Source organism: Nyctibius grandis, chromosome 23 (assembly GCF_013368605.1).
Source record: "Nyctibius grandis isolate bNycGra1 chromosome 23, bNycGra1.pri, whole genome shotgun sequence".
Lineage (NCBI taxonomy): Eukaryota > Metazoa > Chordata > Aves > Nyctibiiformes > Nyctibiidae > Nyctibius > Nyctibius grandis.
Genome location: NC_090680.1, coordinates 4,614,950 through 4,628,237, shown reverse-complemented (window position 1 = coordinate 4,628,237; position 13,288 = coordinate 4,614,950). Strand labels below are relative to the sequence as shown.

General features: G+C 39.9%; 1 protein-coding gene across 1 annotated transcript in view; it reads right to left on the bottom strand.

Moving 5' to 3' along the window:
• CFAP44 (cilia and flagella associated protein 44) overlaps positions 1–13,288 on the bottom strand; it is a 48,348-nt gene that overhangs the window by 10,625 nt on the left and 24,435 nt on the right. The window contains exons 16-25 of the mRNA XM_068417316.1: positions 11,812–12,030; positions 11,182–11,327; positions 10,014–10,281; positions 8,023–8,078; positions 7,446–7,608; positions 6,983–7,113; positions 5,882–6,075; positions 5,308–5,476; positions 4,183–4,360; positions 377–880 (exon numbers count right to left, since the gene is read on the bottom strand). Of these exons, the coding sequence (XP_068273417.1) occupies positions 377–880; positions 4,183–4,360; positions 5,308–5,476; positions 5,882–6,075; positions 6,983–7,113; positions 7,446–7,608; positions 8,023–8,078; positions 10,014–10,281; positions 11,182–11,327; positions 11,812–12,030 (2,028 nt within the window). The remainder of the gene's footprint in view (positions 1–376; positions 881–4,182; positions 4,361–5,307; positions 5,477–5,881; positions 6,076–6,982; positions 7,114–7,445; positions 7,609–8,022; positions 8,079–10,013; positions 10,282–11,181; positions 11,328–11,811; positions 12,031–13,288) is intronic.

Below are 13,288 nucleotides of genomic sequence, written 5' to 3'. Positions count from 1 at the left end.
AAAGGGTCGGGACTACAGTTATTTAAGAGCTGAGAACATCATGAATCTATAGAGTTGTAGCGATGCTCCTTTTTTTGCTCTTTGTCACTTTTCAAATAGTTTCTAACATTGTATTTGTCTTTTTTGGCCACTAAGCTCATAGTTTCATAGAACAATCAATAAGAAATCTAAGATCTGTTTTTCAAGCGATAATAGTCAGCACACAGGTCACAGTTAGGGATTTATACTGATTTACACTGTAAATTTGCACCAGATAGCATTTTCCTGAACTTTGGAAAGGTAAGAGTAGCTGCAGTCCTGAGACGGAAGGGGTTTTGGTTTTATTTCTGATGTAGTGGGATTTTCAATCTGACAAAAATAACTTTTGATTTCCTACCTTTTTAATCAAGGTCTCCTGCAAGTACAGATTTTTTATCTTCTCCCTATTTAAAATTTCCAGTTCCATTTCCGTTGGCTCTGCCTTCTCGATCTCAAAACCCTTTTGCTGCTCTGTGACCACAGATGATGGTGTTTTCATTGGGCATGCATCTGCACCCTCTGTCATGGAGTCACTCTCTTTAATGGAAGGAGCTTGAAGAAACCCAGGCCTAAATGCACGAGATGAGGGAGACCCTTCCAATTGCTCCTGGAGCTTTGCCTTGGCCTCCTGCTCCTCTTTGAACTTCAGGAGGATATTACTGTCATACTCAAATTTTTTTTCAGGAACCTCATCTGGGTGTAACTGAGGAATCGGGGGCAAAGGGAGATGTTCTGATAAATCCAAGGCTGCCTGTATGGATTTCAGTTCTTGCACTAAACACTTGATTTCGTCAATAATGGAAACCTTGAGATCTCGCAAAGACATGATCTCTTTGTTCATATTCACTTTCTTCTTATGGATCTGCAAAGGAAAAACAATTTTAGTAGGATTCCCCAGGAACACTTACATAGTATGTAGTCTTCCCCAACACAAGTAATGGTTCAGAGCCTTGTCATACTGACTTTCCTTCTTTCCATACTAGCTTTCTTTTCTGTACCATCTCCACACATTAGCATTTTTAAGCAGCTGTCTTTCAGTCTGGGGTTTTAAAATCTTTGGAACCACCTCCCTTCCTCTCCTTCACAGAAAATAGCAAAGGTGTAAGACTGGGAAGGAGGCTTCCCCGTTCTCTCAGTTCCTGACTTGATTGTGAGTTTCTCGACATGAGATGTTGAAGCAGTGCAGAAAGCAGACAGAGGCTGTGAAAATAAGCTGTGGGTTTTAAAGGATTAGTCATTTGGGCTGTCTCTCATTAAATACAGAGAGTATCTATCTCAGCTTTGATATGTGGCCCTCTTTTCAGGCATATAGTACAAATAATACACTAACAAAAAGAAAACTAGATTTCTTTTAGTATTTTGTAAAGCAAGCTTCCATCCCCAAGACAAAAGAAACATACCAGAGAGGACCCTTACTGTGCACACTACCAAAAGCACAGCTCTACAGAAATGTACACTTCTTTGACATAGTCATTGAAACAAAGCCGTTATCTCGCATGACCTCAAAAGATACTGAAGCAGTCCTCCATAAATGTACGTTCTGGAACAGAGATGAGTTTCTTGTCTTTTATATGAGATAGTAAAGCTGAAATCACAGCTACTGCACGTGGTTAGAATAGGAACAAAGTTCTGCATTATCGAAGTATAGTAGATAGCAATATTAAAAACAAGAAGGTAACGTTCTGCCAGATGCTTTTGGGTTTCATACAAGCCACTAGATGTCCAAAACAAACTCTCTCAAGGCTTTCCAGCAATTCAGAGTCCCAGAGTCAACTCAGAAAACTTTGGCATCAGCTGAATATTTTTTCTGCAACTCAAGATGAAGGTCCACTAATCTGAAAAGTGACACTTATTACCAGATGTCAGAGGTGGGAATTAAACAGCCAAGTGCAGCAAAACCTATTTGTAACAACTTGTTTGCATCTTCCTTGGCCTGTAGGCAGACCTCAGTAATAATTCTATATTCAGAATTCAGTAGTAATAATTCTGTTCAACATCATTAATTATCTGGATCATGGGGCAAAGTGCACCCTCAGCAAGTCTGCTGATAATGCAACACTGGGAGGAGTGGCTAATACACCAGAGGGTTGTGCTGCCATCCAGAGGGGCAGGCTGGAGAGATGGGTTGACAGCAACCTCATGAAGTTCAACAAGTGGAAGTGCAAAGTCCTGCATCTGGGGAGGAACAACCCCATGCACCACTACATGCTAGGGGCTGACCAGCTGGAAAGTAATTTTGCAGAAAAGAACTTGGGGATCTTGGTGGACACCAAGTGGACCAGGAGCCAGTAATGCGCCCTTGTGGTAGAGGGCTAACATTATCCTGGACTGCTTTAGGGAGTGTTGCCACAGTTTGAGAGAGGTGATCCCTTCTCAGCAGTGGTGAGGTCACATCTGGAGTGCTGTCTCCTGTTCTGGGCTCCCCAGTACAAGAGAGAGACGGCACTACTGAAGATAGTCCAGTGAAGGGCCACTAAGATGATCAGGGGCCTGAAGCATCTCTCGTACGAGGAAAGGCTGAGAGAGCTGGGACTGTTCAGCCCGGAGAAGAGAAGGCTTGGGCAGGGATCGCAATGTATATAAATACCTGAAGGGAGGGCGCAAAGAGGATGGAGCCAGGCTCTTTTCAGAGGTGCCCACTGACTGGCAAGAGGAGGCGGGCACAAACTGAAACACAGGAGGTTCCCTCTGAATATCAGGAAACACTTTTTTAACTGTGAGAGTGACCGAGCACTGGCACAGGTTGCCCAGCAAGGGTGTGGGGTCTCCATCCTTGGAGATACTAAAAAGCCATCTGGACATGGTCCTGGGCAACCTGGTCTAGATGGCCCTCCTTGAGCAGAAGGTTTGGACTAGATTACCATCAGAAGTGTCTTCCAACTTCAATCGTTCTGTGATTCTGTGATAAGGAGATGTTGTATTAATTTACCCTTCTCACATGAAACAATAATCAAATGTGATCTAACATTTATATATTTGGCAGAAACTTCTCTGATCTTTATAAAAGAAAACCCTATACACCAGCCACCTGAAGTAACTGGAATTCTTCATCTGTATGAACCTGGGATTTACAACAAGAACTATTCCCTTTGTTTGTATCGGCTTGTCTTACTGAGTTAAATTAATCACTGGGTATCTGGTAACATCAGCACTGCAATGAAGTACTGGAGCCCACGCATAAGATCAAAATGATCCAATAAATCCCCTGAGACTGTAGCATTGCTTCTGTAATGCTTAGGCCTTGCTATCAAAGCGAACCAGCCTAGAGGGTGCCTGAGATTAGGCAACCAGTTCAATGAGGATAAGACTGGAGAAGATTCAGGGTCACTGAGAGTATAACTTACACTTTGCCAAACAAAGATAAACCATGCAGTGAAGAGGCTCATCTGTCAGTAAGCAGGGCAAGAAATAAGCTTTTCTAACAAAAAGCAACTAGACAGTTCCAAGTTCAATAGATCTATTTCTTCATTGTTCTTTTAGCTAAAGAAATTGTCACCCTTTTGCACTCCATCCAAATGAAATGAAAAACAGAGAGAAGGTTGAGGGGGAAAGAAGTCACAAGGGAAGAAACAAAGATACTGCGCAACATTTGAGCTTCTTGTGTCTTTGTGGTTAAAAGACTTGTGGTAGCTGTAGGAGTCCTGTCACAGAAATGTGGCTCCAAAGACCCGCTTTCTCAGGAAGATTCCAGTGCTTAGTACCCAGAAGCAGTGATTGCCAAAGTGCACATATGGAGAGGCCACACTAGAAACACCTGTCCTCGCTCACATCCTTGTTTTTGTAGAGGTATTTCATGACAGGGGTTATTAGCTCAGTGTTTTAAGGAAAGCATATCACGTTACTAGAGGTTAAGAATTTTTGAATAATCCAAAAAGACGGATATTCCTGTTGAAGTACTAGAAAAAGTAAATTCTCTTTCTCATTTAAAAAGAGCCAGCTGAGAGTTATCCTGGATTGATTCAGGTTTGAGTTTGGCAAAGCACTAACAGTTCACAAGAGAAAGGCTGATGCGTAACTAAAGCTGTCTCAAGACAGTCTGTCCTTCAAGGCCTCTTCCCACATCCACTTTGATCTCCTTTCAAAAAATGTCTTCAATGACTAATACGCTATCCTCCCTCCCCCCAAAAGGGGGAAACGTACACATCAATGAATCAGTTTACATACCAGCACTTCCAGGGATGTAATCTGCTTCACCTTCTTCTCAGTGTTCATACGCTTGTGTTCTGGGACTCTGTAGTTACTGTCAGTCTTCAGCTTAAAACATCCCATATTTTCCTGTGCTTCTCTGATGTCCTCAGCATCCTTGGGATCCTCAAAGTCATCACTAGGTTTGTTCTTGTATCTGGTAGGTACAAAACAAAGCTGAACTTTAAGACAGAAAGCATACAGATGAACAAACAGGGTCATTTCATACCTTCTGACTTCTGCAGCAAGGCTTAGGAGGTGAGCTACGGATCAAGAATCACACACCTCTTTCAGAAACCAATGGCTACTTTGCGAAGAATATCCTTGCACATCGAACAAAAACCTCAGATTATTTTTTTTTCCCAAAAAAACTCTTATAACTTAGCTCTGCCATGGGACAGGTTAAACCTCTAAAGTTAGACTGAGTTCTAGGTTTAGCAAGTACATGCTGCGCTCAGTGTTAGGGAGCCATGTGTCAACCCTCCACCAGCTCACAGCACAGAATACCTGATCCTACTCTGTATTATTAAACACTTAATAACCTTAAAAAGCCTTGTACTCCAACTCTACATTGGTCCCATTCCCTGTCATTCATCTCCTAATGAAGAACTTCTGTACTTCCATGAGCATTCAAAGATGTCTTGTCCCTCTTTCTTGCCTCCCAAGATAAAGACGAGCATGGAGTGTGAAGGCATATCACAAACACATAATGTCCATGATATTAGCACAACTGATCTAACCCAGCTGTTACAGCATCTGCTCTGTGTGGTGCTGGTAGGGTTAACCGAGAGTTGACTGTAAAGGTCTAGGTGTCCTTAGTCACGATCAATTTAGACACCTTTTTACTCCCTATCTGAAGATGCAGTTACCTAGCTGAATTCAAGTTTTTTAATATTTTAGAAGAACCATAGAAACTAACTGAAAGACTTTAATGCTCTCTTGAGGCTCAGAGATACGTGAAAATTCATCTATTTTAATTACAACCATTAGGAATATAAAAAACTAGGCAGAGAGATTATAGTCTAGTGCCATATGACAGTTAAATAGCATTACTTGATCTCAGACAAGAAGCAGAACTAAAAGGGCACAGAGTCCAAGACTCACAATTCATCCCACTCTGCCTTCCTCTTCATGATCTTAGCTTTCACCTTGTCAGATTTCTCAACAGTTCTTCTGATTTGCTCACGTTTGCTTTCTATATAACGTGTGGTTGGCTTTCGGACCTCTGATGTCTTCAGCTTTTCAGCCTTGTCCTCGAAAATTCTCTCATCATCTGGACCTAAAAATAACCATGTGAAGATGTAAATACCATGCAGCACAGTGCAGTTCCAACTGTTGGAAACTGCCTAGGATGGCTTCTGTGGAGACAGTGTCGATCAGTATAGTTCTACTGTAGTGGATGTTCTGAACATATTCGGGTTCTTTGACTTGACTCTTAGCCACATTTTACCCACAGGGTTGACAGACAATTGCTGACATTGACCTAAACATGGAAAACTATGTATGTGTGTTATTATGTATGTAGGTACTAAAAAAACATACCACAGTTACATTTCTTCACCTGTACCTAAAGAAATGATAATTTCTTTAGCTTGGACTCAGGAAAACAAACTGAGATGAAAGACAGAAACCATATTACTGATAAGATTTAAATGGTCATCATTAGCCCTATGCGTACGCCTTGTCTCTGTGATGATCTCCTTTTCTTCCTCTTGTTTCCATGCCCGTTCAAGTACCTTCCTCTTCCATGATGGACGTTCCTTATCTTGGTAGTATTTGTCAGGCATTGCTAGAAGTCTGTAGGTGGAAATTTGATGTTTGCTTTGAATGGCATGAACAACAACAGTGTCAAATTCCAGTGAGTTCCGAAACCTGAAAAGCCAAATTAGACAAAACCGTCTGATGTCAGTAGGTGCAACCTAGCATTTTTCCTTGACCAAAAGGACACGAATAACGTAGTTTACTTATTGCACATACAATCATTACATGTAAATTCACAAGTCAGTAAGTAATAGCATGGTAACATCTGACACTAACCATTGTCTTTTCTCCAATCTAGGAATGGAGATGCTCAAGAATAAACATCAGAACACCTCTCTCAATATTGAAACTTACACCAAGTCTTTTTACACAGTCTTTTTCCCCAGTCACACACTGTGTGCCTAAGGTGTTTTTGTTATTATGTATTATTTCTATTATGTATTTATTTTTAGGAATTCATCTTTTGCTATACATTTATATTTAAGAAAACCAAACCAAAATGCACCTTGTGCTTAAGCTTGTGCTCTTGAGAAAGTTCATTTCATGACTTTAAACTGCATAGGAAACATGGTGTTAGCAATGACACTAAAGTATCTGACAGACATGCAACATGCCTGAAAAATAGGGGTTCATTTCACAGGTTGTTCTTCAAAGTTCCAGTAAGAGTTCTTGGTCCTTACTGAACTTTCTGGCAAAAACCTAGGCAAAGAGTCTCAAAAAACCCTCCAGTTTTCTTCATGTAAAAGTGAATCAGAATTAAGCTACTTCCTTGATTTGCATATTTGAATTTTTACCAAAGATTCAAAAGAAATAAGTACACCTGGATATCAATATATACTCTTGTGTATGTTCCAAGTAAAATAAGAATAGAAGTATAATAGAACAGAAGAAATATTGATTATACGAGTAAAAAAAAAAAAAAAAATCGCATTCTTTTTTTCTTATGGCAGGTACAAGTTTCTAAATGATAAGCCCCATGCAAGGTCAGAGGGAGAAGTAGAAGAAAAGTGGTACTTACCGATTTCGTAGTTTCTGCAGTCCAATCAAGTGTTTCTCATGCTCCCAAGCCATCTCTTTTTGCACTAACTGGATTCTCTGTGCTTTCTGCCTACCCAGTTCCTCAAAGATCCTATGGTCCATCTCATACTGCTGCAGAAAGACAGAAAACCCAGCATCACATTATCTTGGCTACTATATTTTGGTAATAAATATTCTTGCCCAGGTGCCAGAGTTCCATGCACATCAACACAATCCTTTCTTTCAGGAGCTATTCAGATCTCCACAGAGAACCACATTTTTCTCACATGCTTCTTAAATGGCGCAGATCATCAGCTGTGATTCAGAATTCCCAGCAAATTACACATTCATACAACTACCTTAATCCAAAGGGTTGGACATCTTTGGCCCCAAGACATCAGGTAGCAATATTTTAGAATAAAGTGTTTCTAAATGTAAATGACCCTTCTAAAAACCATACGTACCTCTCTATGCAGCTGCATGTGCTTGGGCAACTCCTGATTCTTTTGAAGAAGAAGAAGAAACTCATGCCTCAGTGCAGCTAACTCCTCTCTTTTCTTTTTTTTTTTTTCTTCAGCTTCCTTCATTATCCGTTCATACTCTTTTTTCTGCTTGACTTCCTCAATGCTGAAAATACATGAAAAAGGAAATGGTGTTATTTCAATGGAAGAGAGGAAAGATTACAGTTTATGTAACCTTTTAGATTTCCTTGACAGCCTTAAACTCACAGTGAACTCAATGGCTCTGAAGGTAACTTAGAAAGGAATCATCTTCCTGTATATTTGTACAGTCCTAACATCATGGGGCTTTGACCTCGATCTTGTGTTGTCTCTGTAGTCTTAAGTAAAGTAAGTCTCAGAGTAATTCACTACCACAGAAAAGTAGATGAAATGGAGGGGAAAGGCTGAAAAAACTTTGTGGGTTACAAGGAAATGACCCAAATTCAGGGTGATCAACTTCTCCCTCCTCTTAGGAAGTGGTCTGAAGAAAGAGCTACAAACACTTGAAAATCTCTTTCATCATTACCCAAACATCTCTTACTTGTAGGCATTGGGATCCTCAATGTCTTCAGTAGCCTTCTCCTTCTCAAGACCACTCTGGAATAAAAATGTTGTCTTGCCTTTAAACAAGCAATAATAGTTTCAACAGACTATAAAACTTTTACAAACATTAGCACAGAGCTCCCATTGCCTCTCACAAAACCAAAAGAAACCTTCATGATTAATATTGCTATATGGGCCTTAAATACCAGGTTTTAATGTTTCAAGACCAAAAAGTAATTAAGCTGGTTTACACGTAAAAGAACTAATGAAGCATATTTCCTAGGGACAGAGAACACAAATCCTATATCCCTCCCATCAACATCAACCATTACATCATTGCTTGTCCTAACTTCACTATGCCCCATAACATCTTTGGTTCTCTACCCCCCAAACCAAATTCTCTTGTCTCCCCTCACTGTCAGGTTGACAAGAGACAACATATCCTGGGCTAATTCCAAGTTACATGTGTAATTCATCTGGTTTGCTTCTGCTGACTGCATAATGGGTTCACAATTATTAGCTGTGAAGAATGACAGATGGATGGACACTGCAGTCATGCAAGCCTCGTTACCCTAGGCAGTCATGCTCTAAAAAAAGAGGGGGGTCTATCACCTTACAGTGAATACAGTAGTACTAAATTGATCTGTAATTTAACTCAATTAGTTTCAGAGGATTTGTATTTGATTCTCTAAGAATCCGATTAATTTTAATGAAGATGAAATTTTTAAAATCTTCCACATGACTGAAAACTAGAATAGATATTTAATTAAGATATACTTTGATAAGGGAAAAACTCTATTAGGATGGTCATTAAGCAACGTTGCTAGCCTGAACAATAGAAATTGATCATAAAGATCTTTACGTTGACCTACTTAACACACTCAAAATGATAAAACTGTATATATATGCTTTATAATTGTATATTAATCACTACTTGTAATACTGGAGCTAGCCAGGCTCTGATACCACAGATTCCAATCACTCAGTTTAAGAAAATAAATTTGAGTCTATTCTTAGTGCTATATATTCTTGTGATACTGGTAAAGAATTCCAACTAGTCACAAACAATTTAACTAAATGACCAAAATCACAGTTTCCCCTCTGTCTCCCTTCTCAAGCATCTTTCAAAACATAGTTACCAAGTAATATTAAAAATATTTAAAAGTTGAATTTATGTTGACACTTTCAAGACTTCTAAACTGTACTGAATGTATATCTGCTCCAAAATCCATTGTGCTTGATAGCGCTTACTCAACATGTCTCACCGTTTCAAGTTGTATTTTAAAATGCGTGTAATTTTGAACAATTCAATGAAATCTGAACATTTTTTGCGAGGGGAGTTGACACCTCTCTCTTCTTGCGTATTATCAGTAGAACCGTTATCGAGTTCCAGTGTCATCTGTTCAAACACGCTAAAGGTGATGAGCTCTACAGTGACTACAGGACACCTGTAAAGTGATTACTGCTAATGTTGTCCAAGAGTGAAAGAGCAACAGGATCAGCATCATGCTGTGCTATTTTGCAAATTTAAAAAATCCAGCTCATGAATTGTCTATGAATGGTACCAGATGCACTGAGAAACTATACATTTGGTATTCTCCAACGTTATTTCTAGAATCCCCATCCAGAGCAGAATCATACTTTACTGGAATTAAATCCAAGACAGGTATTAAGTATGACAAATCCTTGTGGTTCTTTCATTCTAGGAATGTGCATGATTACACCTTTGAGTGGGATAAGACTAGTAGAATATTACATATGAACAACACATCCTATGCTTATTTGGAGAAAAATACAAAGCATTCAGAAGCAACATAGTACCTGTTTATTAGGGAATGTTTTGCAAGAGCTCTTCTTCCAAAGTGTTTGGGGAAACTCAGCTTTTGCTGTGAAAGATCTACGATGCCAAATTATTGAACTGGATTTTGCCCTTCTGCAGTAGTTTCATTGTAAATAGGCCTAATACAGTGAAAGAGGGTAGCGACTTACCCTAGGAGAGGGGATTCTGGCTTTTAGCTCTTTGTGAACATCCTCTGGAGACATGTTGAAAGTAAAAATGTTTCCATCTCCACCACAGGTAATCAGAAACCTATCATCATAACTAGAACAGATCCCCTGGATCTGGCCATTATCATTGTCATGTACATTGAAGCACCAGTATTCCTTCAGGGTATTCACTGAGAGGTCTTTATCTTGGAGAGGATAAACACGCAGTGCACCATTCTGCATCCCACAGAACATCAGTAGTCTGCTGGTACTGTCAAATAAGCAACGAGAAACAGAAATATCAGGCAACTTGTAACGCATAAGGCCACAGCTCAAAACATGATTCTTCTAATTTAGAAGAGCTAATCTATCTGAGTAAGTGTAGCCTTCCCAAGTTTGTAAGCTGGGAGCAAAGTATTCGGACCATTTAGAGCATGAGTGACACTACTACAAACTTTTCCAGCGAACTGGCTGCTCAGGAATGTTCCAGCACTTGCTGGGTATCATGGAACTGCTCTCAGCCCTGAGTAGTGCAGGATAGCAGACACCAAGTTCAGAGCCAGAAAAAGCGTTTTCCCTCCCTGCTCTCCATCTAGTATGAATGGTGGTGAATGCAGCCAATTGTAGATTAAAGCCTGAACTAAACCTGCTTCCTTAGATGCAGATCACGCCTAGCCTTACAGGGAATCTGATATTGGGAGTTTGAAAATAGTTTACCCTTTTCATTCGTACAGTTCACAGAATGTCCTGAGAAGCCTGTATTCTTTGCACAAGAGGGATGGACCAATCCCTCCATGTTCTCCTCGAGGGCTGTGTCCTCTCTTTGCTAACTACCAAAAAGAACTGCTGTTCTGATAATCACAATTTGCAGAGACTTCTAATGGGTCTCCTGGAGATCTACAATCTAGGATGTTTGAGTCCTAATCAGTACTTAATTAGAAATCAGCCATTTTCATCTTTGAAGGGGTTTTTAAACTATTCTGTCAGACACAGTGCCCAACTGTGTCCATTAGGAATTTTAAATGAAACTCAGTGCCAAGAAAACCAGAGAGAGTTCCTGCATACTACAGTTGACCCACAATTAAAAAGGCACAAAGCGATGTACCCTCCTGCCTTCCAAGTTCAATTTCATCAAGCTTTATCATGAAGCTGTTACACTACAATGTTTTACCAGAAGGAAATTTGGTGGATGGGATTGCTGTCGGTGTCCTCAACAGGAATAACTTCAAAGGGTTCATCTTGCCTGTTTTCAGGGTCTTCTTGTTGATCATTTGAGGAGAATTCACAATGATAGAGGAACCCTGAGTCATACCCACCCTGAAGAGGAGAAGGACCACAAAGAAATAGTAACAAAAGAACACTGAAGCAGCTGCCAGGTAAATGCAATTTTCAGAATAATTCTCCCTTTCTTAAGGACCTGCTATGGATTAGAAAACATTACTTCCAAACATCTAGAGATCCTATTTACCCACAGAGAAAAATCTATCATGACTACTGATATTACAAGCCATCCTACCAATATGTTAAGACCCTACCTTCTGCTTGTGAGGGAACAGCTTAGTCTTTATGCCTACTCAGGCATCACCAAGAAGTGCACCTGTTGGAACTTTACTGAACAATCTGAATTGGAATGACACTACTGATTTACTCCACAAAGACCACTGAAACTATCATGTATGAAGGGGATTCCATGTCCTAGAGACAGCAGGTTGCAATCAATCAGTTTTCTAAGGCACCCAGATGTGAAGGGAAGGTTGCCACATCTTGCAATCCCATCAATGTGATATAAAAATTTTTTTACCAAGGAAAGCCAGAATTTTCCTGGTGCTGAATAAAACCCACAGAGGATGGGACTGGGCTCCTCTGGTATGTAGAGAGATGGCAATGGCTCTTCTTCAGGTTCCTCTTCAGGTTCTTCTTCTATCTCCTTTCCCATCTCCTGTTGCTGCTTTTTCCATTCAAGCTTTGCTTTCTCCTTCTCCTGCTTTTTTTTCTCTCTCAGTGCAATCTCCTCTTCCAGCTATTACAACAAGCAGAGAAACATAGAGACATGAAACCAGGACACTCCATGCATTATTAACTGAAGGAGTCTTATAAATGAAATCCAAGGTGGTCCTGGCATTATATATACAGAATATCTAGAGAAATCTTTTTTCCTTCAACTAAGCAGAGATCAACCAGACTTCATGGGAGTCTCCAGTGGAAATGCCCCCATTTCCCTCCTCTGAAGTATTTTAACTCATGGTCCTTTGAAATAGAAACCATTCTGCATGAGAAGCAGACTTCAGCATTTCCTCAGAGAGGTTATTCCCAAAATTAACCACTACTAGCATACTACTTCTGCAGACCTCCTAAGCCCTGTCCTCTGCCTGCCCAGGAGAAAGAAAAGCCCTGGAAAGCTGAACTCAGATTGCTGAGTTCTAATGCATCATTGATGTAGAGTAAAAAGAGAAGCTGTAATGGACTTGACTTCTTCTGAACAATGAAGGTGGATTTACAAAATTTTTAAAACCCCCTTTCCATTCAAGCCTACTTTAGCATAAACAAATATCAAACATTCTCTAAAACAGGATCTTCCTAAGAAGATATAAGATAGCAAATGATAGAGAATGGTCTGGAAAGGATCTCAAAAGAGCATACTTTTTCCCAAAAGCAGAATCAGATGAACCTTAAATATCATCAGCTGATGTTTGTCTGACCTACCCTTTAAAAGTCTGCTATGGGGACTCTACAGCCCATGCAAATTATTTCAGTGCTTCACCACCCTTACTGTTAGAAATCTTTCCTTACATCTTATCTAAAACATCCTTGTTGCAACTTATTAATTATTGATCTATTCCTAGAGAAAAAATGATAGGGCAATTAATATTCTTTCTCTTTGTAGAAACCTTTTTTATTTTTAAAGATTTACGGTATCTCCCAACAATATTCTTCTCTTTTGACTAAAACACCAAACCCAACATAACTCCACACACATTCTTTCAATCTTTCCTTACATGTATATTCTAGCTTTGTGATCATTCTTGTGGTTCTTCCTGTAAGAAAAACACCAAGAAATCTTTCTCCTGAATGCTGACTTCCTCCTAGTTTTAACAAGAAATGAGGCTTTGCCTGACATTCAGTAATGCACCACTCAGAAGACAGGAGCAGTTAATAGAGAACGCAGAGAAATCAGAGGTTAAGAAAAGAATCAGAGAGGCTGCTGGATTGTGGTGGATTGAACCTGGGACTGAGAGCCTGCTCACTGGAGCTCTGCTCCCGAGCCTAACATCAGCTTG